We start from the raw sequence: 27520 nt of genomic DNA, 5'->3' as shown, positions 1-27520 counted from the left end.
GAGCAGCAAGATAAAAAAGGTATGTATCTGTGATGAGTGTGGACTCTGAGTAGCCTTAACTGTCAACCTTCCAAGAGACCAACCAATCAATGAGTAGCCTGATCCACCAACAAAAAACTTCTACGTCTTTCAGCCACTGCTTCTTCCAATGTTTTATTTATAATGTAACTTTATTGGTCTGTATAGTAAAAGTTATGGTTTTTCCAGTAGTCATGTATGTATGTATGTCAGAGTTGGACCATAAAGAAGGCTGAGCACTCAAGAATTGAGGCTTTTGAACTGTGCTGCTAGAGAAGGCTTTTGAGAGTCCCTTAGACAGCAAAGATCCATCCTAAAGGAAATCAGCCCTGAATATTCATTGAAAGGACTGATGCTGAAGTTGAAGCTCCAGTACCCTTTGGCTACCTGATGCAAAGAACTGTCTGTTTGGAAAAGTCCCTGATGCTGGGAAAGATTGAGGGCAGGGGGTGACAGAGGATGAGATGGTTGGATGCCATCACTGACTCAATGGATGTGAGTTTGAGCAAACTCAGGGAGACAGTCAACGATAGGGAAGCCTGCAGCTCACAGGGTTGCAAAGAGTCAGACATGACTTAGCAAGTGAACAATGATAACAACAACCACTACCTCATTCTTACTGATCAGTGTATCTACAGACAGTGGGTACCATGGTAAGTGCTTACTTTATAGCAACTGTATAAGGTAGGAGTTTATCTTTCAGTGTCACATCTTTTTGCCTTTTCATACTGTTCATGGGGTTCTCAAGGCAAGAATACTGAAGTGGTTTGCCATTCCCTTCTCCAGTGGACCACATTTTGTCAGAACTCTCCACCACGACCCGTCTGTCTTGGGTGGCCCTACATGGCATGGCTCGTAGTTTCATTGAGTAGTTTCCTTGAGAACCACAAGGCTGTGGTTCTAGTTTGATTTGTTTTCTGGGATTGCGGTTTTCATTCTGTCTGCCCTCTGAAAGATAAGGATAAGAGGTTTTATGGAAGCTTCCTGATGGGAGAGACTGACTGTGGGGGAAACTGGGTCCTGTTCTGATAGGTGGGGCCATGCTCAGTAAATCTTTAATTTTTTATTGATGGGCAGGGCTGTGTTCCCTCCCTGTTGTTTGATGTGAGTCCAAACTATGGTAGGAGCAATGAAGATAATGGCCACCTCCTTCAAAAGGTCTTGTGCACCCACTGCTGTATTCAGCGACCCTGACCCTGCAGTAAGTCATGGTCAACCCATGCCTCCACTGGAGACTCCTGGACACCCACAGGCAAGTCTGGGTCAGTCTCTTGTGGGGTCACTGCTCATTTTTTCTGGGTCCTGGTGCACACAAGGTTTTGTTTGTGCCCTCCAAGCGTCTGTCTCCCCAGTCCTGTGTAAGTTCTGTAATCAAATCCCACTGGCCTCCAAAGTCAAATTCCCTGGGGGAATTCTTAGTCCCTTTGCCAGATCCCCAGGAAGGGAAACCTGTTACGGGTCCTAGAACTTTCTTAACAGTATGAGAATTTATTTGGTATAATTGTTCTGCAGTTTGTGGGTTATCTGCTCGGTGGCTCTATGGTGGGGTTAATGGTGACCTCCTCCAAGAAGGCCTATGCCACATGCTGTGCAACCCAGGTCTGCAGCACCCAGAGCCCCTGGCCCTGGGACAGGCCACTGTTGAACCATGCCTCTGCAGGAGATACCGACACACTCAAAGGCCGGTCTGGCTCAGTCTCTGTGGAGTCTCTGGGTCCTGGTGCACACGAGGTTTTGTTTGAGCTCTCCAAGCATATCTGGTGGGTATGGGGTTTGATTCTAAACGTGATTGTGCCCCTCCTATTGTCTTGTGGGGCTTCTCCTTTGCCCTTGGACATACGGTATTTCTTTTTATTTATTTATTTTTTTTATGGTATCCAACATTTTCCTGTTAATGATTATTCAGCAGCAAGTTGCAATTTTGGAGTGCTCACAGGAGAAGATGAATGTATGTCCTTCTGTTATGCCATCTTGCTCCCAGTATGAAAAGGCAAAAAAAAAATATGACACTGAAAGATGAACTTCCCAGCTGGGTAGGTGCTGCTGGAGAAGAGTGGAGAAATAACTCCAGAAGAGTGGAGAAATAACTCCAGACAGAGCCAAAGTGAAAACAACATCCAGTTGTGGATGTGACTGATGATGGAAATAAATTCCAATGCTGTAAAGAATGATACTGCGTAGGAACCTGAAATGTTAGGTCCATGAATCAAAGCAAATAGGAAGTGGTCAAACAGGAGATGGCAAGAGTGAACATCAACATTTTAGGAATCAGTGAACTAAATTGGACTGGAATGAGAGAATTTAACTGAGATGACCATTTTATCTATTACTGTGGGCAAGAATCTCTCAGAAGAAATCAAGTAGCTTTCATAGTCAACAAAAGGGTCCAAAATGCAGTATTTGGGTACAGTCTCAAAAATGACACAATGATCTCTGTTTGTTTCCAAGGCAAACCATTCAATATCACAGTAATCCAAGTCTATACCCCAACCACTAGTGTCCAAGAAGCTGAAGTTGAAACATTCTATGAACACCTACAAGACCTTCTAGAACTAACACTCAAAAAAGAAGTCCTTTTCATCATAGGGGACTGGAATGCAAAAGTCAAGAGATACCTGAAGTAACAGGCAAATTTGGTCTTGGAGTACAGAATGAAGCAGGATCAAGGATAATAGAGTTTTGCCAAGAGAATGCTCTGGTCATAGCAAACACCCTATTCCAACAACACAAGAGAAGACTCTACACATGGAAATCACCAGATGGTCAAGACTGAAATCAGATTGATCATATTCTTTGCAGCCAAAGATGGAGAAGATCTATACAGTCATCAAAAGCAAGACCAGGAGCTGACTATGGCTCAGATCATGTTATTGCCAAATTCAGACTTAAATTGAAGAAAGTAGGGAAAACCACTATACCATTCAGGTATGATCTAAATCAAATCCCTAATGATTTTATAGTGGAAGTGACAAATATATTCAAGGGATTAGATCTGATAGAGTGCCTGAAGAACTATGGATAGAGGTTCATGACATTGTACAGGAGGCAGTGATCAAGACCATCCTCAAGAAAAAGAAATGCAAAAAGGCAAAATGGTTGTCTGAGGAGGTCTTACAAATAGCTAAGAAAAGAACAGAAGCTAAGGGAAAGGAGAAAAGGAAAGATATACCCATCTGAATGGGAGTTTCAAAGAATAACAGGGAGAGATAAGAAAGCTTTCCTCAGTGATCAGTGCAAAAAATAGAGAAAAACATTAGAACGAGAAAGACTAGAGATCTTTTCAAGAAAATTAGAGATACCAAGGGAACTTATCATGCAAAGATGGGCACAATAAAGGACAGAAACAGTATGGACCTAACAGAAGCAGAGGATATTAAGAAGAGATGGCAAGAATACACAGAAGAAATATACAAAAAACGATCTTCATGACCCAAATAACCACAATGGTGTGGTCACTCACCTAGAGCCAGACATCCTTGGAATGTGAAGTCAAGTGGGCCTTAGGAAATCATCACTACAAACAAAGCTAGTGGAGGTTATGGAATTCCAGTTGAGCTATTTCAAATCCTCAAAGATGGTGCTGTGAAAGTGCTGCACTCAATATGCCAGCAAATTTGGAAAACTCAGCCATGGCCACAGGACTGGAAAATGTCAGTTTTCATTCCAATCCCAAAGAAAGACAATGCTAAAAAAACTTTTAAACTATCACATAATTGCACTCATCTCATATGCTAGCAAAGTAATACTCAAAATTCTCCAAGCCAGGCTTCAACAGTACATGAACTCAGAACTTCAAGATGTTCAAGTTGGATTTAGAAAAGGTAGAAGAATCAGAGATCAAATTGCCAGCATGTACTGGAGTATCGAAAAAGCAAGAAAGTTCCAGAAAAAAATCCTATTTCTGCTTTATTAACTATGCCAAAGCCTTTGACTGTGTGGATCACAAAAAACTGTAGAAAATTTTTCAAGAAATGGGAATACCAGGTCACCTTACCTTTCTCCTGAGAAATTTGTATGTAGGTCAAGAAGCAACAGTTAGAACCAGACATGGAGCAATAGACTGCTTCCATATCGTGAAAGGAGTACATCAAAGGTGTATATTGTCACCCTGCTTATTTAACTTATATGCAGAATACATCATGTGAGATCCAGGCTGGATGAAGCACAAGCTGGAATCAAGATTGCTGGGAGAAATATCAATAACCTCAGATATGCAGATGACAACACCCTTATGGCAGAAAGCAGGGAAGAACTAAAGTGCCTCTTGATGAAAATGAAAGAAGAGAGTGAAAAAGCTGGCTTAAAACTCAACATTCAGAAAACTGAGATCATGGCATCCGGACCCCTCACTTCATGGCAAATAGATAGGAAACAGTGGCAACACTGGGGTCCCAAATCACTGCAGATGGTAGCTGCCACCATGAAATTAAGACACTTGCTCCTTGGAAGGAAAGGTATGACCAACCTTGACAGCAGATTAAAAATCAGAGACCTTACTTTGCTGACAAAGATCCATCTAGTCAAAGCTATGTTTTTGCCAGTAGTCATGTATGTATGTGAGAGCTGGACTATAAAGAAAGCTGAGAGCCAAAGAATGGATGCTTCTGAACTGTGGTGTTGGAGAGTCCCTTGGACTGCAAGGAGACCAAACCAGTCAATCCTAAAGGAAATCAACTCTGAATATTTATTGAAAGGACTGATGCTGAAGCTGAAACTCCAATACTTTGGCTACCTGATGGGAAGAACTGACTGACTGGAAAATACTGATGATGGGAAAGATTGAAGGCAGGAGCAGAAGGGGATGACATGGGATAAGATGGCTGGATGGCATCATCAACTCGATGGACATGAGTTTGAGCAAGCTCTGGGAGTTGGTGATGGACAGGGAAGCCTGGCATACTGCAGTCAATGGGGTTGTGAAGAGTCGAAGATGACTGAGTTACTGAACTGAAGGTAAGAATTATTATTTCTCTCTTATGGATGAGGATATTAATGTTTATAGGTGTTAGAGAAGTTACCTAATAATACCAATGTAGCAAGTGGCCAAGTAAGAAATACCAGGTGAGATTCTAGACCTTTTTTTCATGCATCATCCCATCATTATGTAAAGTGAAAGTCGCTCAGTCATCTCCAACTCCTGGGACCCCATGGACTATATCGTCTATGGAATTCTCCGGGCCAGAATACTGAAGTGGGTACCTGTTCCCTTCTCCTGGGGATCTTCCCAACCCAGGGATCAAACCCAGGTCTCCTGCATTGTAGGTGGATTCTTTGTCAGCTGAGTCACAAGGGAAGCCCACCATTCTCTAAAGTGGCAGTAAATCTCTACTGTGCGCCTTCAGTAAACCTGCTAATCTTTTGTCCTCTTTTAAAGTTAAGATTAAAACCTCTGCCTACTATAGGCACTACTGTGAGGACAAGTGTGTTTATCATTGTGCAAAGTGCTTAAGTCCTTGGAACATAATTACTATTTAATTTATGTATACAATTAAAAGTCTTTAAAATGTTTTCAACAACAAAAATGTCACCATTTATACAGAAAGGTTTAAGCTGCAGCAATGTAAAAATTAAATAGTTTGTATCTCGACTTGTTTAAACTGGCTTGGACAACTAAATTTGAAATCGCTAATTACTTTTCTGTTTCAGAAACCTATGCTGTACTGCCTAGCACTTGGTTAGATTGTTTTGTAACTGCTAAGTTCACAATTTTGCCTTGTCATCCTGCTGTGGCTGCCTGAGGCATAAAGTACCATATAGTCCCCCACAAAGTATCATAGGAATAGCAGATTGTGTTATCCTAACCAACTCACAAAAATAACTTTGGGACTACAATCTAAAAGCAGTTCAACCTGGCTGTCTGTCTGCAGTAAGCCTTAGCAGTTTTGGAAAAGTAAATCTACATTTCTTGGTCTAAGAAATTGTTTCCTTGTTTCTCCCATCTCCAAAAAGAATAATTTGGACCCCATGACTTCAAACGCTGAGACCACCTCTCAGATTCTGTGTTCTCTATACAAAATGTTGCCCTGAAAACGCTTCATGGTTACGGCCTGGCTATGGATTTCACTCTGGCTATGTGACTTTAGGCGAATTACATAATTCCTCTAAGCTTTAGTTTTTTCATTAGTGAAATGGAGATGATAATATGGTATAAACAGCACAGAGCTGCAGAAAGATTTAAAGGAAATAATATGGGTGGCACTCTGTATCAGTTTCCTTTTTCTCCAATTACAAATTACTATAAACTTGGTGGCCTAGAACAACACAAATGTATTATGTTACAGTTCTGGAGGCCAGAAGTCCAGTGTGGGTCACAACGGGCTAAACTCAAGGTGTTGTTACTGTTGTGGTACTTTTTGTTGTCGTTGTTGTTCAATCGATAAGTCATGTAAAACTCTTGCGACCCCGTGGACTGTAGCTCACCAGGCTCCTCTGTCCATGGGGTTTCCGAAGGCAAGAATACTGCAGTGGGTTGCCCTTTCCTCCACCAGGGGATCTCCGCCCCCAGCCCCTGCCATCCCCCAGGGATCAAATGAATGTCTTCTGCACTGGGAGGTGGATTCTTCACCACTGAGCCACTTGGGAAGCCCTGTGTTACTCTGGAAGGTTCTGAAATCATGTTCTGCTCCTTCACATTGTTGGAAGAATTCACTTCATTGAAGTTGTGGGACTGAGACCCCTATTTCCTTGCTGACTGTCAACTGAGGATTTTCCCTTTTGATAGAGGAATCTGGAATTCCTCTGTTCATTGGCCCCTTTCCACCATCCTCAAAGTCAGCAGTCCCAGTCAGGGTCTCCCTCATGCTGGAAATCTCTCCTGCCCCTTCCTTCATTACCATACATTTCTTTCAAACACTTCTGCTATCTTCTTCTCCTTTCAAGTACCCATCGAGAGCATCCAAGATAATCTCCCCATTTTAAGATCAAGTTGTTGGCAACCTTAATTTCACCTTTAACTTTCACTATCTTTTGTCATGTGACATAATATAATCGAATTCTCCAGAAGAAGGGCATGGACATGTTTGTGGCCATCAATTCCACTTATCGGAAGCTTTCAGCGCAATGTTCCAAGAGGTAGTAAGTACTCAGTCAATAATAACGATACCCAATACTTATGTTTACTCTCTGCCAGGTTCTGACCTAAGTGTTGTATAGATATTTATGGGTTTTACCCACATACCAACCCTCATAATGTGGAGTATGTGCTAATATCATCCTATTAATTAACAAATGAGGACTCGAAACACACAAAGAGTAAGTCACTTCCTTGAGCTGGTAAAAGAATACAGATTGGAACCCAACAGTTTTGCTCCAAAATCTGTGCTTTTAACTAAGCCCTATTCTGCTTCTTCATTTTAATTCTGTTATCACAGAAGTCAGGAAATCAAGTGAGCCTTTGCTTAAACTAATACCTGTAAAATTACTTCAATATAAGACAGCAAGATTGATATTCATCTGGCATACACTGTCATCTTATATTTTCTTTGCCCTGATATGTTGGGCCACCAGGACCTGAGAGAGGGCCTGGGTCCAGGGCCGGCATTCCTCTGTCATTCCAGTTTTGAGTCTTATCAGTCAAATGGGGAAGAAACACATTTCGAAAATACTCTATGTTAAAAGAGGTGAGGTAAATCTGTTTTTAGATGTCAAAACCTGATTAGTATCATCTCGAGAGTATTACAAACAAAAATACTGCTATTGTGGTTCCTGAACACCTCACATTTTATTGAAATGCTACTGCATTTCATTTCATATTGAAAGCTACTTCAGCATTACTATGGAAAGCAAGAAGCAGGTAAATCACCACATTTATGGGCAACAGAATACCTTTCATTTTCTTGAAGGATCACCTCTCCTTTCTTCCAGGAGGAGAGTGCCCTGGGGGAAGCTCTGGGTTTACAATCCAAGTTGACCTCACTGCCCACCTGCACCTGAATCAACTTTTTCATTGGAGTCTTTGAAAAATCTGGAGCAGAAGCTGAAAAGGAGGAAAGAATGTGAATTTGATATTTGATTTCATTTCTTTAAATTCTCACAAATTTCAAAGGTTGACTTTATAATGATTTTTTTAAAGGTTCTTGACACGTGAGATATTACTACTTGATTTATTTGACTGATGGGGGACCACTTACTAGATGCTTTCAATGCTCAAAAACTAATTCCTACTATTGTGTTTCCTGGCAAGTCCTAATTCTTGAGACAGTTATTTTATATGAAAATTTTAAGTTTACCATGAACTTTTAAAATAGTTCAGTCACAGATTTAATAACACTAAAAACATTTACCATAGAATGTTCTTGAAAGTTCCATGAAGACAACAGGGTCAGTCTCTCTCGTGACTTCAGAGACACAATGTCTGACAGTCAGTAGGTACTCAGCAATGTTTACTGAATAAAGGCTGAGTGCTGAACACTTATTCTCTTGTATAAACATTATCAAGATCTATTATAAACATTATTAAGATCTATTATAAAAGTTTCATGTGGTTAGCTTTAACTTCAAAGCTGGAGAAGTATAACATGCATTATTATACTATGTTACAATATTCCATTAAATACTATAATATGTAGAAAATACATTTGCTAATAATGCATGGAATGCTGATCTTGAAACAAGACTTGAACATTCAAGGGACAAAATAATGCATCATTTGAAGGAAAGTATATGTTAATCAGAAAATCATCTTTCTTTTACTGCAAATGTGGAAAAAAGTTAAGAACTCAGTGCATTTCTGTAAATATCTAATCTACTTTCCTATGGCATATCCCAGTGAATATAATGTATTTTTTAATAACTGGATATAATACAATAAATTATATGACACATATATGTGATTGCAGATAAAGAAGACATGTTATCTTAGAGGTTGCTGGCCTTAAAAATTAAGATTCTAAGAGAATAATTTTTACTAAAACAAACCAAAAATACCTTTATATATCAGTATAATCTCTTTTCAAACATAGGTCATATTTTTTCCCATACAAAAACCCATTCAACACTAGGCAGAGATTCATTTGGTTTAAGATGAATAAACTATGGTTTATAAGGTTAATTAAGAGTACAGCAGGCTTCAACTTCAGATATGTGCACATTTCACCTCCTTTCTGTTGTAACACCATATATCTCTGGCATGGATAACACCAGCCAGATTTTCAGGTGATGATCTACTGTTCCCAAGCTTTAGTCTTCTTGGTACAGATGATGTGTTTCTAACTTCCAGGCACCAAGAGACACCTGTTTTCCTTAAACCAGTGTTTTTCCATGAAACAAATAACATTTAGGCTATCTTGAGCATGGAAGGACATTGAGCAGTCTCTCTGGCATCTGTCTGCAAGATGCCAGGATCATATGCAGGCTCCATCCTTTGCTATCATACCCTTACACTGTGGCAGCCAAAAATGTCTCCAGACATTTCCTACTGTTTCCAGGATGCAAAACCATCCCCAGTAGGGAAGCACTGCGTTAGATCAATCAGGACTGTGACTTGCACTTAAGCAATTAAGAAAGCTATCCTTCTTTCACTAGATTGACCCTAATAATGGAAACTGAATGTGCTGGGGATCATCATATGGGGCCTGAGAGTGGTGATGATGCTAGAACCCTGAGTCAAATCAAACATTAAATCCAAATTCTCTACTTTAATTACAATGAACAATAGATTTCCCCACTCCCCTTCTCTTTCCCTCCTTCCCACCCTCTTCCTTGGTCTCTTGCCTCCCCTTCTTCCCTCCTACCCTTCCTTTCTTCCTCCTCTCTTTCTTATCTATACATACTATGTTATGCTCTGACAATTTTGGTTGGAATTGAAGTCATTTGCACCTTACGGTGTCTTTTCTGGACAATGGTCCTAAACATAACATTTCCTTTCTTCTCTTATACCTGAAGTAGAAGAGAAACATAATTCGTAATTTCAAGTAGTTGAGCCTCAGTTAGTTAAAGCTTTGGTGTGCCCAAAGCTTGAAGCTTCCAGCAGAATTATTAAAGACAAAGACAACAACTCCTTTTGGATCAATAAACTATTGATTTGAATTTTGATATTTACTTTTACGGACCAGCAACTGAGAACACCAGAGTCACTTATTCTCCTAAAAGGTACTACTTAGTTCATACTATTGGTGCTGGATAAGGATGTTTTAGCTCAACACTCTCTCCCTACTGTTTCTCTACTTCAAACTCTGGGTTTAATTCTGGCCATAATTGCTGCTTTTCCTTAGAAATTATTAAAGTGTATGCCTCGATTAAAAACTCTGCATGATTCTGCTGCGATACTGAAAATGTTATAAGATGTAGGAATCTAATATGAAAGGTAAATATTTCTGCTTCTGGCAAAAATGGAGGATTTAAGAAAAATAAATTAAGATGAGAAAGTTGGTCTTACCCATGACCTTGAGCTCAGCACTAGAATAGACGAGACCATGTTTGTTCTCTGCTATGCACTGGAACATGCCAGAATCGGTCACATTTAGGTTTGATATTGTAAGGGCACCATTTTCTATCTGTATTCTCTCCTAGACAATAATAAAAATGCCTTGCATATAAATGTATATACCATTTTAGATGAAAAATGATAACCACTGAATATTATTTCAATCATGCAAAAGTGTCCTTAATTTCCCTCATGGTATTAGGCAATCTGACCTGAAATTTAAATGATTCCCTCATCTGAAATGGTGAGAGTGACTTAAACAGCTAGACATTAAAAATACTAATAAACATACTGCAGTCAAAAAGTATATCAGTAAAATAAATAACAAAGCATAAATGGAAAATTTTGTAACTCTTTCATTTTTCCCTATGGATGAAGTTGCAGACTTTAAGAAATGTACCAGGCTTTCCATCCCATGAACTGGAAAGGTTTTCACCAGTTTTTAAAATCATGCAAAATTGAAGACATAATAAATTCTGTGTATTAAAGAGGGTACTGGCAAACACATATCTATTTAAGGTTTGTAGGTATTATGAATGGTTATGTGGAAAAATCTGAAGGAACATAACTGACTTAGTACAACAATTTTTAAAAAGAGCAAAAATTACATGGCTTGAGAAGTGATTGAGAAAATACTCACGTACAAGGTAACGATATGATTGATACATTTATTCTCCAGAGGCCATCCATGTTATCAAACAGGAAGAATGGAAATTACATTCTACCTATGATTAAAATAAGGCCTTCTCTAATTTCAAATGAAAAAAAAATAGTGCAGTGGACCCTTGAACAACAAAGTTTGAAATATGGGGGTCCACTTATTTGCATACTTTTTCATTGAAAATTGTAAATACTACAGGACTTCACAGTCCCTGGTTGGTTGCATCCATGGATCAGGGACACAGAGAACTGACTATAAATTATAGAAGAGCTAACACTTGCATTGTTCATAGGTTGACTTTATATCATGAACTAAATTAAAAAAATAATCTTTCTCCAATGAAATTCAATACTGAAAATATTTCCTTCTTGGAAGATTGGGCACTTGATTTTATCCTTTTCTCCCTTGCACCACTTCTTAGATGAGTGTGATAAAAACTCTTCAGAAGAATGTGTGCAAACCCACCAGTTTACCCTGGCAGTTGGTACCAGAAAAGGCATTTATACAAAGTGGGAAAAAGGCGTATTAACCAGGCACATGACCTTACCTCAAGCACAAGGGCTTCTCCATTTTTCAACCATCGGTAGGAGGGTTTGGGCTTACCACTGGCCCGACATTCCCAGTAAAGACTGTCTTCCACTGCTAATTCTACATCTTTTATGAGTTGAACCCAATGAGGCTTTGCTGTAATGAAAAAAAAAAAAAAATTCAAACCACTCCACAATAAAAAACAAATACTTTATCCACAAAAATATATGTGGATATAACTTTAGGCAATAATAGATTAATGTAAGCTAATGTAATGTAAGTGGCTAAAATTATATTTAATTCACTAGGTATTTACTAAGTGGGTATGTGAAATATTTCTAGATTTGAGAATGGATGTTACAACCTGCCCTTTCCTAAGTCAAATTCATTATGCTTTCTCTGTTTTCAAAATTCTGGGCACTGTATTACATTCTTCAGATACCAGCAGAAAAATGCAGGTACACAAAATATATAGATTTTCTTGTCCAAGTACATTTTTGAATTATGAGATCACAACTGATGACAACTTAATATGTGAATGACAGCAGATACCAGTCTTAATTATGCACTAAAAATCAGCACCAATAGAAGAGAAACTTGTACAGCAGAAGAAAAAAAAATATCTCCTTCAAGTTAGAAATAACTCTTAATTAAATACAAACCAGTGAACATCTTATGAACCTCTGTGCAAATTAAAACGAAAGCAGGGAAAGATGGATAAATTCGTTCAATTTGAATCAAATGACTTTTTATGAAAAAGAAGTAACTCATGCAACCTTAAATTATGTATGCAAATCAGTTGCATCAAGTGGATTTATCATTTTTACTTACATTGTAGAAGACACTTGAGAAATCCTTTTACAGATGAAAACAACATACCACTCACAATGAAAGTCACTCAACATTCAAAGTATATTCAACCAAATCTCAGTCTGTGTTTTAGATCTGAGACTAGGAGGTGAGATGTCTTCCCTGTTTCACATTGCATTATACATGTGATGTGTACTTCGGGGTTCACATTTGCATCCTCCATATGAAGAAAGATTTTATCTATTTCTATTTAATTTCAACCATGGGAAGATTTGTCTTTCTGTTTATATCTCATAAAATTGCCTTTTTTATAAGTGAAACTGAAACTATAGCTATTCAGCTTTTAGAGAAAATGTACCCATCGAAGTTTTACCTTATTTTGTCTTTTTATAAAATATAAACAGCTTGCCCAATCTGAAGTATAATTCAGTCCCAAATCACTCCTCTCTACTCTATATTGAAACACACTGTCTTCTTTCAGGAATTAATCAGCCTAGGTGGGATGAGACTACAATAGACTCACATATGATCCCTTGACTGAGGCTCAAGTTTCTAGCAAAAATTTCCACTGGCTTCTCATACTACTGTTCTCCAAATGGAAAGATAATTTGCTGGACTAAGCGAATCCTAAGATTGCAATTGCCACATAATGTGATTTATCCCCTTATTCCATCATATGAGATTCAAATATTCTACTGGATCATTTTTTACATTAAATATCAGAGCAGATAATCAGAGAACTGCAAGGCATTTATTGAATATACTAGACTTCAGACAGAATTTTAAAGTAACTTTCATGAAACTCTCTAATTGATTTCTGATTTCTTTTCTTTAATTGAGTTTTTTTTTTTTTTTTTTCCATTTTATTTTTTGGCTGCACTGTACTGCATATGGTATCTTAGTTTTCTGATGAGGGATCAAACCTGTGACCCCTGAAATGAAAGTGCAGAGTCCTAACCACTGGACCGCCAGGGAGTTCCCTCTATTTCTTAGGTACATATAAAAATGGACTAAAGTAACCATCTGCCTCATTTACTAAGTATAGTGGATGATGCTTGTTGTCTATTGTGTATCCATTTTCTCTCTTCTTTATTTCTAAAATGCCCTAATTTTTTATTGAATTATATTCTCTTCTAAAAAATCCAGGGAAACCTGACCATATTCTGTATGCCAAAAAAGGTTTGTAAGTTGCTTAAGCCAATTCGCCTTGTTAGTGATTGGTTTAGGAATGAACATGCAGCTAATGAGATCTGAGAAGTAAAATGCAAGATGCTTTAGAGAAAGGAAGCATGGACAAGAACTAATGGGCTGGTCACTGCTGGCAGCCAGTCTATGACCATCAGGGAAAACAACAAGCAGAGAAGGGAAAAGGTAAGGGCAGAAAGAAACGTCACAGAGAAACTGAGCCAGGGCCTGATTATAAGGCACTCAAACGTCAACTTAGCTTTGAATGTCTTGCCAAACAAGCAAACAAGGGTTTATTACTGGTGCAGGGCTGCCATTCCATAGAGCTAAAAACATTCCTACTGAAACATTAAGACAGTTGGAATCTCTCGTATTTTCCTGTCATGGTCACTTCTTATCCTGGGTCAGGTACTGGCTGTTCAGAATGGAGAAAATAAGCTTGGACTTGTTTGTGGTCGACTTAGAGCCATATAACCACATGGTTTAGGTGTCCCCAACACATATCCGTATCATCCCACTAGTATGTAGAACACGGCATCTGGGAAACTGCAACTTGGGGCTGTGTATTCTAACCAAATCTCATAAGAAGAAGGAAGAATTACAACACAGAATGGCTCATGCTATCAGTCCACACCTCCATTCTGTTCCTGGCAGATCCTATAAACTCACAATAAAACAAATGTCAGGCTAATCAGATATAATGCACTTGCAAACTCCATATCCTTTTGAAGAGGGTTTACTTGTCTTTATACTTGTCTTTGCAACATTTTTCCTCTCTGCAACATTTATGTACACTATACAAGTTTGCACTGCAAATTATTTCAATTTTCAGTTTTTAAAATAAATAGAATATATTGTCATTTGCCACTCACAAAAGTGATCAATTCTCATTTGTTTTACAATGTTTTTAATGGTTCAACTGCAAAAATACATTCACTGAGTTTACATCTTCACATATTTTATAGTACATTTTATAAAATGATTTATTTCTACTTTCTAAATCATACTTTCATAAAAATACTTTATATTTTTTTTTAATAAAAATGATTTGAAAACAAGTTTGGACAAAAAAGATAGTCTAATTATCCTAAGACCCTGATGCTGGGAAAGATTGAAGGCAGGAGGAGAAGGGGACAACAGAGGATGAGATGGTTGGATGGCATCACCCACTCAAAGGGCATGAATTTGAGTTAACCCTGGGAGTTGGTGATGGACAGGGAGGTCTGGCATGCTGCAGTCCATGGGGTCGCAGAGTCAGACACAACTGAGCAACCGAACTGAACTGAATTTTCCTAAAAATAGACTCTAAACAAAGGTAATATTAACCTTTCTTACCCAAATTTAACAGTACATAAAATAAATGTGACTATATATTAAAGGCAGCAAACATGGTATATTTTTATTACAGGAAAGCATAGAATAACACTGAAGAGGTCAAGCGAGCCTGAGTTTATGTGGTTGGACTAATGCAGTAATTGCAAGTTTTCCCAGTAGACAGTATCTTTCTGCTCAGTAAAGATCACAGAGAAAGATATAAAATCCCATTTTCTAGAGGTAATAAGCAGACAGAAAAGAGATCTCTCCTTGATTCGGTTAAGTAAGTAAATTGTCATTCTTAACCACCCCCCCAAAAAAAGTGAGTATTTCATTATCATATGAATCAGTTTAAAATGCAGTAAGAATATATTATGTCTCCAACTTCATTGCAAAATTTTCTTTTTAATTCCTTTTATGTTAAATATTTATCCTCATTTAACGAAGTGTAGAACAGAACAAGCTGGACATTGGGATTCTGCTAAAATCTCCTACCCAGCCTCCAATCCCAATACCAATAATTTATAGAGAGAGCAAAAGGTAAAAATCCAATATGCCAAAAGTGAAGGCTTACCATAGTAAGTGAGACGCCCCCTGGCGACATTTTTCCCTCTTGAATTCTCAGCAATGCATTCATAGGAACCTGAATCTTCCTGTTGGAAGTTGGGGATTTCAAGCACACCACTGAACTTCCTTAATTTAATTTTACTGGAAAAAGGCAGTCCATCACTTCTTCTCCAATTAATCTGAGGTACAGGACTATGAAGAAATTTATCAAGTTATTCGCTATTTTAAGCAGATGCCTGGAAGCCTTTTAGGCTTGACAAAATAAAACTTTTGTTAGGACATAATAAAAATGGCACAGATTTTTCAAATGCAGAAACAGTCAGCTGTCAATTACATAAACCTGCAAATGCAAAGATTTATCTCTTTAACTTGATATTTTAATAAAATAAACTGCATTATCTTGAGCTAATTCATAATTTAGAGAAAATGCACACCCACAGTATTATAATACAACAAATGAACAAGCAAAAGAAAAATAACACCAATCTAGTTTATGAAATTAGGCAGGCATAGTCATATACTGCAAATTGCCTTTAAAATCTCAAACTAAATTTTATATGTGAATTTACCCTCTATTTTATTTTTCCTTTACTTCTATATGAAAGAAATTTTTAGAAAATAAGGAACACGAGAGTCTGTCAAAAGCTATCTTGATTTCTCACAGCAACCAAATGTTCCCGCGTATCGGTATAAATGTTATAAAACTTACTTTCCAAGGGCAAAACATTCCAATTTCACAGTTGAACCTTTAGCTGCTGGAAGAGTTTCAGGAAACTGAACTTCTATTTTCGGCTCATATTCACCCATCACACCTGTAAATGCACAATACAAAGTTAATGGTTTCAATGTTTCCTTCGCAATTCTCCAATTTTTCTTAAATAAAAATTTTTTGCTCTATTTTGAAGTAATTCTTCTTAATGATTTAAATTACTGACTTGCCATATGGTAGGTACTTTTAGAAGCAGTGTTACCTTGGGCTAAATATGCAATATCATTAAGCATGTGGAAACTTTGGATTCTATGATTTATAAGTATAGCTTACAGAGGAGTTTCAAGAAAGCAACTAGACCTTTTTTACATTATATAAAATGGGAGACTTTTTTATTCTGTATTCAATTTGGAAATTTCTAGTCAAACTTAAATATACAATATATTATGACTTCTTAAAATATCCTAAAGAGAACAAATTATGAGAGGAAATTTACTTAATCGTACCCTGGTAGCATAGACACCAACCTTAAACTTATTAAATAGCTCCCTAAAGACAAGAAATGGTAATATAATAAACAAGAAAGGTCAAATTCAATTATACCTAACTGGAAAGAAGTACTTAGATACTTTGTGTTCATGGCATTGTGCTGTATCAGATATTGTTCTGTGTAAGTGGGGCAGTTACCCAGGCTTATAAATCTGCTTTGCAGTTCATGGGCTCCCTTGAAAAAGTCACTGAGGGGCTAAAAAAACATATATTTTCCTTTTTTCCCCTCCAGTTTTAGTGAGGTATGACTGACAAATAAAAACTACATAATATCATTTTTTAGGGTGTACAATGTGATGAGTTCATACATGTATACATTGTGAAATAATTACACCAGTCAAGTTAACATATTTAACACCTAACATAGTTGTTAGTTTCAATTTTTTTAAATAACTTTTTTTTCCTCTAGTGAGAACACTTAAAATTTGCTCTCTAAGTCAGTTTCAAGTATGCAACACAGCATTACTATAATCACTATGCTGGTAGGGGTAGGGGAAATGAGTTGATGTTGGTCAGCGTGTACAAACTTTTAATTATAAGATGAGTAAGTTCTAGGGATCTAACGTACACTTTTTTCCCCTTTAATTTTATTTATAGATGCTTTTTAATCTATTACAAAATATCTAGGGCTTTAATAATCTCAGGCTGGCAAAACTCAAGACGGGTGACGTCATGAGAATACAAGGAGACACCCAGGCTTGAAGGGTTCATATTTGGTTTAAAGGCATAGTGTCTCCATCTTGAAATTCTTAAGCAATGTTTAACAAGCAATTCCTCATTTTCACTCAGTACTGGTCCCTGCAAATTAGGAAGCCAGTTCTGAGTAAGAATTACATTACAGGGACTTATGGTTGACGGAATCATTTTAGCCACTGTACTCATAAATACTTTTTGTTCTGAAAAAAGAAAAACCAAAATAATTCTGCAGGATATACTTTTCACTTCTAATTTGTTTTGTCTTGTATTCACAACAACATTTCCACTTAGAATTGCCCTTTGAAATACTTCCTACCGTCAGAACGAAGCACCAAAGGAGTCGGAGAACCCAGCACTCTGGCATTTGTCACTGTACTAGTCACCACGCACGTATAATTGCCCACGTCAGATGGTTCCACTTTGGCTATGTAGAGGTGGCCTGTCTCTTGAGAGACAAATCTCCGGCTATCTTCTTCGACAAATGATGGATATTCATTGAAGATCCAAGCATATGACAGTTCTAGTAAAATTTTTAGAGAAAAGAAATTCCATCATGAAGGTAATTTTTCTACAACATATTAAAAATATCTGAAGTCACCTTTACTGCAAAGCAACACTTAGTGTTTTCTTGCAGGTCATGGAGAGAAACAATGACGTGACATGACGCTGTGCTCATCGTGCATTCTAGGGAGGTCGCTGTCGATCAGCATGCTTGTGGGAGCAATATTATCACTGCCGTCATTATCACTACTCTTGATACCTCCTAACAAGTTTCTCCGGCTTGTCTTGCCCCCTTTTAATTTGTGTCTCCACACTACATGGTCTATGATCTCTCAAAATTATCAATCTCATCATGCCACCTCCTGCTATAACACTTTCGGCAATTACTCGGTAGTCTTTGGAATAATGAAAAATTGCTTAACTTGAAAATGAGATTATGCATGATTAAGCCCCTACTTCTTTCCTTAGAAACTGAGAAGCCCACTACTGTCTCTTGTTCGTGGGTTTTACTTTATATATGTTGCTCTCAGAGGCTGTACTATCCTTTTGCTCCCCTTTCAACACCAAAGCTCATTCTGTCGAAATAACTTATAACTATTTTTCAAAGATTGGTTCCACTCATGAATCAGCTACTGAGAGAAGTCCTCCTTATCTCTCATTCTCTGAGTAAGTGCTTCTATACGGAGCAGCTCTATGCTGATATTACTTAAATTACTTGCCACTTTTATATAACAATCTATTTACTTATCTGTCCTCCCACCACTTGGCAAACAAAAAGAGATGTCAATCTTTATCCTGCTTGCCATCCTCGTCTAAAATTAGCAAATGGAAACATCCGAAAACTTCTGTCCTCAATAAATATTTATTGAGCTAATTAAGATAAAATTATGTTACTAATGTCTAAATCAAGTCCAACATTAGAATTTTTCTGAACTTTGGGTACAAGGTAAACTAACTCTCCCTAAAGGAACTGTTGTTCTCCTCCTCTGTGATAATGAGGGCTAAATATTATGCTGCTTTATTCTACATGCTCATATTTTTCAGAAGCAAGTCATTATGTAAGTATAGTTATTGTAGTTGGCTTATTTAATTCTTTCTTTCTGTGGCTGTATTTTCTTTTACAATTTCACTAAACTTATAGCACTGGTTCAAACTGTAATGCTTTTCCAAAAGCATCTTTAAAAACCAGATGCAATAGAAATCAATTTTAATGAATAACAAACTCAAAAAATGTATTTAAGGCATAATCCAGTGGTTTAGGGTCTTTCCACTTATCAGAGGGAGGCAATTAGTCATTACACAAATAACAATGACACAATGTCAGTGGGTGAGAGTTACTATGGGTGTCAGAGGAAGGAGAGATGACATTCTTATAACTGAAGAACAGGTCTTCAAAAACAGGAGGACATTCTGACATGAAGGGATAAAAGTGCTCCTGAGGGAGAGAAAAGAGCATGTAAAAGGGGAACAGGGTGAAGAGCAAGCACCTGGTGAAAATGAAAAATGACTGTCTCTCTTCTACCTTCAAAGCAGCTGGGAATGTTGGATGATTCTAAAGCTTAGCAAGTCAATGTCATACTGTGCAGATGTTCAGAAACATTGATTTGTAATCCTGAACTGAGATTTACATCAGGCTATCATATCAGCAGAGTGCTTCATGAAATTCTACTCAGTCATGTGATTTGTTTGTTAAACTGTATGAAAACAAAATGTATCTCCAACATCCACTCCTCAGTTGGTCTCTTGCCTATCCTGATGGTGCTTTCTCTTGCACTAGTACTAAATAAACTACAGAGCTAAAGAAGGTTGCAGGTTTCCCTAACGGCTCAGTGGGTAAAGAATCCACTGCAATGCAGGAGATCTGGGTTCAGTCCCTGGGTTGGGAAGATCCCCTGGAGAAGGGAAAGGCAACCCACTCCAGTATTCTTGCCTGGAGAATCCTATGAAGAGAGGAGCTTGGCGGGCTACAGACCATGGGGGCTCAAAGAGTCAGGACATGACAGAACGATAATGCAGGCTTTCTTTGTTTCAAAGAAAGTAAAGCAAAGCAATCTTATTCTGCTTTTTCAAATGTTTTATTCATGAAATTAATATGATTGTACCTCTCTCTTTAATCCAGGGAGAGCAAAACTTCTACTCCTCCCTAACAGAACAGGCTGCTTCCCGCTAACGAAGTTCCCCTAGGGTGTTAATGCTGCTATTCCTGCAGGATTCCTCATAAGGGCAACGAAGGCTTGAGGACTCCCCACCAGAATGGCCACAGTTGTTTTCAGAACTGTGCTCTGGCATTCTGCCTGTCCAAGTTTTCCTCCACTACCTTTGTTCAAAGCTTCCAGAGCTGAATCTCAGTCTGAATCTCCCTTGACCCATTGCTGCTCCCTTCCTCCTCATCCTTCACAGCACTTTTTCTGTTTTGTTTGCTCATTTATGTGTGTGTTTTTTAATGCCTGATTCTATGATCCCGTCTTGTAGTCTGTTTCTTAGGAAACCTGAACTCACATGGTGCTGCTGAAATTGAGCAACACACTACCTTCCTTCCTTGAGGGGTATTTAAAAATTGCCCTTCCCATCAAACCTGGAGGAAACATTTCCTTTCACTCACTTTCTTTCAGGCAACTGTCCCTCTCCACAACTTCCATCAACAGAGTCCTGCTTCTTATTCCCCAAGCTCTTCAAATATACAAATTGATCCTTGGTTTATTCTTAGTGGCTCAGCTGGGGAAAAAATCCACCTGCAATGTGGGAGACTGGGTTCAACCCCTGGGTTGGGAAGATCCCCTGGAGAAGGGAAAGGATACCCACTCCAGTATTCTGGTCTGGAGAAATCCAAGGAGTGTATAGTCCATGGGGTTGCAAAGAGTCTGACACAACTGAGTGACTTTCTCTTTCACTTTTTCACTTTTATTCTTAGTACCTGTCCTCTAGAGAAGTCCAGACAAGTCAGTATCCCAGAATCAGTGTAAACCTATCTTGATACCTAACTCATGCCCCCTCAAAGAAGAAAAAATTTCACCATTTATGCAATCTTTCTGGGCTTAGTTACTGATTTCTTGTTGTTTAGTCACTAGGCTGTGTCCAATTCTTTGCCACCCCATGGATTGCATAATGCCAGGCTCCTCTGTGCTCCACCGTCTCCCTGAGTTTGCTCAAATTCATGTCCATTGATGCTATCTAACCATCTCATTCCATGCTGCCCCCTTTTCCATTTGCCTTCAACCTTTCCCAGAATCAGGGTCTGTTCCAATGAGTCAGCTCTTCACATCAGGTGGCCAAAGTATTGGAGTTTCAGCTTTAGCAACAGTCATTCTAATGAATAGTCAGGGTTGATTTCCTTTAGAATTGACTGGTTTGATCTCCCTGCTGTAGAAGGGACTCTCTAGAGTCTTCTCCAGCACCACAGTTTGAAAGCATTGATTCTCTGGCCCTCAGCCTTCTTTATGGTCCAACTGACACACATGGACATGATTACTAGAAAAACCATAGCTTTGATTATACAGGCCTTTGTTGGCAAACTGATACCTCAGGCTTTTAATACACTGTCTAACTTTGTCACAGCCTTCCTTCAAGGAGCAAGTGTCTTTTAATTTCATGACTGTAGTCACTGTCCACAATGATTTTGGAGCACAAGAAAATAAAACCTGTCACTGCTTCCACTTTTCTCCTTCTAGTTGCCATGAAGTGATGGGACCAGATGTCATGATCTTAGGTTTCTGAATGTTGAGTTTTAAGCCAGCCTTTTCACTCTCCTCTTTCATTTTCATCAAGAGGCTCATTAGTTCCTTTTCACTTTCTGCCATTAGAATGGTATCATCTGCATGTTTGTGGTTGTTGATATTTCTCCTAGAAATCTTGATTCCAGCTTGCAGTTCATCTAGCCTGGCATTTCACATGATGTACTCTGCGCGTTTAAATAGGCAGGACGACAACATACAGCCGTGATGTACTCCTTTCCCAATTTGGAACCAGTCTGTTGTTCCATGTCTGGTTCTAACTGTTCCTTCTTGACCTGCATGCAGGTTTCTAAGGAGACAGGTAATGTGGTCTGGTACTTCCACCTCTTTAAGAATTTTCTACAATTTGTTGTGATCCACACAGTCAAAGGCTTTAGCATATTCAATGAAGCAAAAGTAGATGCTTTTCTGGAATCCTCTTGCTTTTTTGATGACCCAATGGATGTTGGTTCATCTGCCTCTTGGAAACACAGCTTGTACACTGGAATTTCTTGGTTCACACTCTGCGGAAGCCTAGCTTGAAGGCTTTTGAGTATAACCTTGCCAGCATGTGGAATGAGTGCAATTGTATGGTAGTCTGAACACTCTGGCATTGCTTTCTTTGGGATTGGAATGAAAACTGACTTTTTCCAGTCTTGTGACCACTGCTGAGTTTTCCAAAATTTCTTACATATGAGTGTAACAGTTCATGGTTCATGTACTGTTCAAGCCTGGCTTGGAGAATTTTGAGCATTATTTTGCTAGCATGTGAGATTAGTGCAATTGTGTGGTAGCTCTAGCATTCGTTGGCATAGCCTTTCTCTGGAATTGGAATGAAAACTGACCTTTTCCAGTCCTGTGGCCACTGCTGAGCTGGCATATTGAGTGCAGCACTTTAACAACATCTTCTTTTGGGATTTTTAAGTAGCTTAGCTGGAATTACATCACCTCCACTAGCTATGGTTGTAGAAACGCTTCCTAAGGCCCACTTGACTTTATACTCCAGGATGTCTGGCTCGAGGTGAGTGACCAAACCATCTTGATTATCTGGGTCATTAATAGCTTTCTTATATAGTTCTTCTGTGTATTCTTGTTTTCTTAATCTCTTCTGCTTCTGTTAGGCCTTGCAATTTCTGTCTTTTATTGTGCCCAGCCTTGCATAAAATGTTTCCTTGATATCTCCAATGTTCCTGATGAAATTTCTATAATCTTTCCCATTCTATTGCTTTCCTCTATTTCTTTGCATTGTTCATTGAAGAAGGCCTTGTCTCTCCTTGCTATCCTCTGGAACTCTGCATTCAGCTGCATATATCATTCCCTTTCTCCCTTGCTTTGTACTTCTCTCCTTTCCTCATCTATTTGTAAAACCTCCTCAGACAACCACTTCACCTTCTTGCAGTTCTTTTTCTTTGGGATGGTTTTGGTCACCGTCTCCTGTACAATGTTACAAACCTTCATTCATAGTTCTTCAGGAACTCTGTCTCCCAGATTTTATCCATTGATTCTATTCTTCATCTCTACCATATAATCATAAGGGATTTGATTTAGGTCATACGTGAATGGCCTAGTGGTTTTCCCTACTTTCTTCAATTTAAGCCTGAATTTTGCAATAAGAAGCTCAAGATCTGAGCCACCAGCAGCTCCAGGTCTTGTTTTTACTGACTGTATAGAGTGTCTCCATCTTTGGCTGCAAAGAACACAATCAATCTGATTTTGGTATCCTTAAACCACTGTACAATAACCCAGCTTGGAATATGATGTAACTAGAATAATATGGTGGTTTTCCTCCACTGCTTCCTCCAAAGACATGCTCAGAAAATCAAGAGGGATAAAAATAAATCTAACAACACAAAATACTAATTCTAAGGTTTTGAGCTGGAAAAAGCAGAGGAAATAGGAAATTTAGAAAGAAATACCACTGTGGAGATGGGAAAAAGGCTGTCCTGAAAAAAGATTTTGAGACTCTAGGAAGATAACTTAGAAGCAAATGTCTAACACATGGGCAGAAACCTAGCAAACAAAAGTTTAAAAGAGAGCCTGCACTTAACAATGGTAGACTGAATAGTTTACATTCTTCGAGTTTACATATTTTTACTCTAGAACATGTCTACATCCTAATCCCTAAATTCTGATTATGCTGCCTAGTAGGGCAGGGGGGACTTTGAAGATGTTAATACACTGAGGGTGTTTTGATGGGACGATTATTCCAGATTATCTGGGTGGCCCACTGTCACCACAAGGGTCCTTATATGAGTGAAGCAGGAGGGTCAGAGTCATCGAAAGGATGTGTGATGCCAGAGGCAGAAGCTGTAGTCAGAGAAAGATTACTTCAAGATGCTAAATTTTTGGTTAGAAAATGAAGAAAGGGACTACAAGTCTGGTAACGCAATGACTCTAGAAGCAGGAAAAGGCAAGAAATCAGATTTTCCCCTTGCACCTCTGGAAGGAAAGCACATCTGCCAACATCTTGATTTTTAGTCAAGTGAAACTGGTTTTGGACTTTGCACCTTCAGAACTAAGAAGAAATACGTGTGTTTTAAGCCACTAAATTCATGGTGATTCATTACAGCAGCAATAGGTAAAATAATACAAACAACAAAGGAAGTCTGCAGATGTGATCAAGGTGAGACTCTTAGATGGATCTGGAATTACGAAATGTAATCCCAAATGTCCTAAGGAGCAAAATGGGGAGACAGGAGGGTCAGAACTGTAACTAGGAAAGCAGAGAACGGGATTGCTGGCTGAGACCAAGAGTCAACAAATGTGGGTAGCCTCTAGAAACTGCAGAAGCAAGTGAACGCAGCCCTTTATTTTAGCCCCGTGAGACCTGTGTTGGACTTGAAGGAGAGAAGAATATAGCACCTCAAAATATGCCTGTTTGGCATAAGGATCACTTTAAGTTGATTATTTTTAAAAAGTAGTACTTAGGAAAAGCTCTGAAAACTGAGTAGAAATTATCCTTTTGTAAGAAATGTTTACATTTATAAGGTGAATCTCTGTGTACAAGGAAGAAAAGGATGACTAAGCTCTAATCAATGTGGAATTTAAGAACTTAAATCTACATAACCGTGTTAATCTTGTTGACCACACTTTTCCTGACCACCTCCCATAACAGCTGTCCTCCTCCCCTACCACACATTCTCACGTCTTTTATCTGGAAATGTTAGTTAAGGTGGTGACTCTGGACATTACAGGGAGTTACTCATTTTTCCTGGGTCTCTTCAATGTACATATGAGATATATGCATGTATGCTCAGTCATGTCTGACTTTCTGAAACCTATGGACAGTAGCTCAGCAGGCTTCTCTGTCCATGGAATTTTTTCAGCAAGAATACTGGAGTGGGTTGCCATTTCCTTCTCCAGGGCATCTTCCCAACCCAGGGATCTAGCCTACGTCTCCTGCATCTCCTGTATTGGCATGCGGATTTTTCACCACTAGTACCACCTGGGCTATCATATATAGAGTGTGTATATGTAATATGTATGTTTTATATTCAAATTCTGCTTGCTTTTCTTCTGTTCATTTGTCTCTTATGGGTGGGGGGTGTCTAAGCCAAGAGACGGGTGGAAGAAAAACTATTTTTCCTCCTCCACAGGTTTCTGACCTGCAGTACTGTGAGATAATAACTCTGTGGTGTTTTGAGCTATGAAATTTGTGGTAATTTGCAACAGTGGCAACAGGAGATTAATACAAATGATGATGACAGTTCCAATGAAGTCTTCACTATGTGTTAGGCACACTAAATGCTACAGATACAATTTTCAAAGAAAAGCAAATAAGCAGTGACAAAAAATGGAGAAAGTCTACCCTGCTAATGACTAAGGAAGAATTAGCTGCTACACAATCTGTTTATAAGATCAGTGCAAGTAGGGAGGGGTAATTCCAAAAGAGATATTAAGCTACAACGAAACCACATGGCAACTGAATTAGTCAGTGAGTGTTCTGTACAAAGATTCAGACACTCGAAGATTTATGGAAAGAAATCAAACCTATAGGTATGGTATATACTGTCATGAGTGGTACACAGAATTTTCTAGCACCAACCTACCTTTCTTTACAGATTCTCTCATTGAAATGGAACAAAATATAACTTTTACGTCTTAGAGTGAAGAGAAAGAAGATCTGCACTATTTCATTTATTGTCTGCATGTCTATGTTAAAATATATATGGTGCTGCTCTGTTTAAAAATGTTAGAAAATTATGTGATTCACTGTGTTCTGAAAAAAGAAAAAAAAATACCTGGCATAACACTATCAGAGTTTTATTCATCACAAAAATCTGCATTTGCAATAAATGTTAATTGTATACTGCAAAGTAAAATGTATATCAAATCAGCATTCTTTGGAGACTTTTCAACATCATTTTATGCATGATGATAAATACAAAGTTATAATAAAAATGATAATTTTATATACTCAAACAAGCCAGGCTTTATGAAACCTTTTCCAACCTCTTGTGTAAATCACAAGTACATTATACTGAAACTTCTTGGCCGCTGGGCTTTCTATTAACAATGTTACATGAATATTGGGAATGAGAAATATTTCTTATTAGAGAACAAAGAGGTTTTACCAATCAAAGCCATAAATTAACAAAATGCAGTACTGAACCTCAGCTTTCTAAAAAGTAATAGCTGATGAATGACATCATTTCTCCAATCACATGCCTTCCTGAGTCACTTAAGTGTAAGGCCAGTCAACTTAACATGAAATATGTCACCTCAGTGTTTACCTGGAGCTACATTAATACACATATTACTGACATTTAAGGGTTTATTTCAGGTTCCATTATAAAATTCTATTATGAGGGATATCCAATTCTTTGTATAGGCGTTTTCTAGAAGAAATTCTGTCAAAAAGAATTGCAGCTGAGCAAATCTGTGCAAGTAACTTAGGCAATTTTCTGTGGTGCCAAGTGGAAAGTGTGACCTACTTTAAAATAAGACATATTTAAAAGGGTCTGAGCGCTTGCTTGATGTCACTCAAGATTTTTAACACTGATTCATACAGTTGAGAAGGAAATTTTTCTAGTTTACACATGATACCACAATAACAGAGGATCTAGAACAAATAATATATACAAAAATCTAAAGCAATGGTGGACAATTCAAAATTTGAGTTTCAAAGAAGGATCGAGGATTAGGATTGAAAAGCCTGCACCTTGAAGCAGAAGACATCTATGGCCACTTCTAACATTTCAGTGTCTTGTCTTTCAAAAGTTGTTTTGTAATAACTTTTGGTGACAGTATTACTTATACAGGTTTCCAATCCATTCTGATTTACAGTACTTACAGGCTTGGCTTGTGAAGGCCCTAGGATTAGAACAATGATCAGGGAGGGAAAACACTAGAGGTGACATTTCTTTCCTCCTCTTATACTAGGTGGCCACAGGTCAGCAGGGAACAGCTAGGAGGTCAAGCCCAGACTGCTGCCTGCTTTGTAAACTACATTTTTTGGAACATACTCACACCTACTCAATCGCTATTGTCTAGGGCCACTTCCCGGCTCTAAGAGCAGAGAGAGTAGCTGACACAAAGACTATATGACTCGTAAAGCTTCAAAGATTTATCTTATCCTTTTTTTTTTTTTTTTTTAAAAGTTTGTTGACTCTTGTTTTAGGTTAATATTATCTCTACACCAAATTTATGAGTTTGACAACCTCTTAGTTGTCTTATTTATTTTTACTCCTCTCTTCTTTATAGGGCTGTCATGTTGTTCTTCTTTAGCGAAAAAAAAAAAAAAAATCACAGAGCTCATGCTAGCCCGTTAGCCCCTGGACTTCACATTTCTGTGTCCCTCTCTTGATTTAGACCGTACCATGAGGAAGCATATGCCAGCCATTCCATTG

The 27520-nt window shown here is 38.2% G+C and overlaps 1 protein-coding gene across 1 annotated transcript in view; it reads right to left on the bottom strand.

Annotated features, from left to right (window-relative positions):
* Window positions 1-27520, bottom strand: part of CNTN3 (contactin 3) — a 392050-nt gene that overhangs the window by 105354 nt on the left and 259176 nt on the right. Inside the window, exons 6-11 of the mRNA XM_065935286.1 lie at window positions 17777-17980; window positions 16216-16318; window positions 15514-15698; window positions 11650-11786; window positions 10394-10523; window positions 7843-7993 (exon numbers count right to left, since the gene is read on the bottom strand). Coding sequence (XP_065791358.1) covers window positions 7843-7993; window positions 10394-10523; window positions 11650-11786; window positions 15514-15698; window positions 16216-16318; window positions 17777-17980 — 910 coding nt within the window. The remainder of the gene's footprint in view (window positions 1-7842; window positions 7994-10393; window positions 10524-11649; window positions 11787-15513; window positions 15699-16215; window positions 16319-17776; window positions 17981-27520) is intronic.

The sequence above is a fragment of the Muntiacus reevesi genome, chromosome 4, assembly GCF_963930625.1.
Source record: "Muntiacus reevesi chromosome 4, mMunRee1.1, whole genome shotgun sequence".
In the NCBI taxonomy this organism is placed as follows: Eukaryota; Metazoa; Chordata; class Mammalia; order Artiodactyla; family Cervidae; genus Muntiacus; species Muntiacus reevesi.
This window is presented reverse-complemented; position numbering and strand designations above follow the sequence as displayed.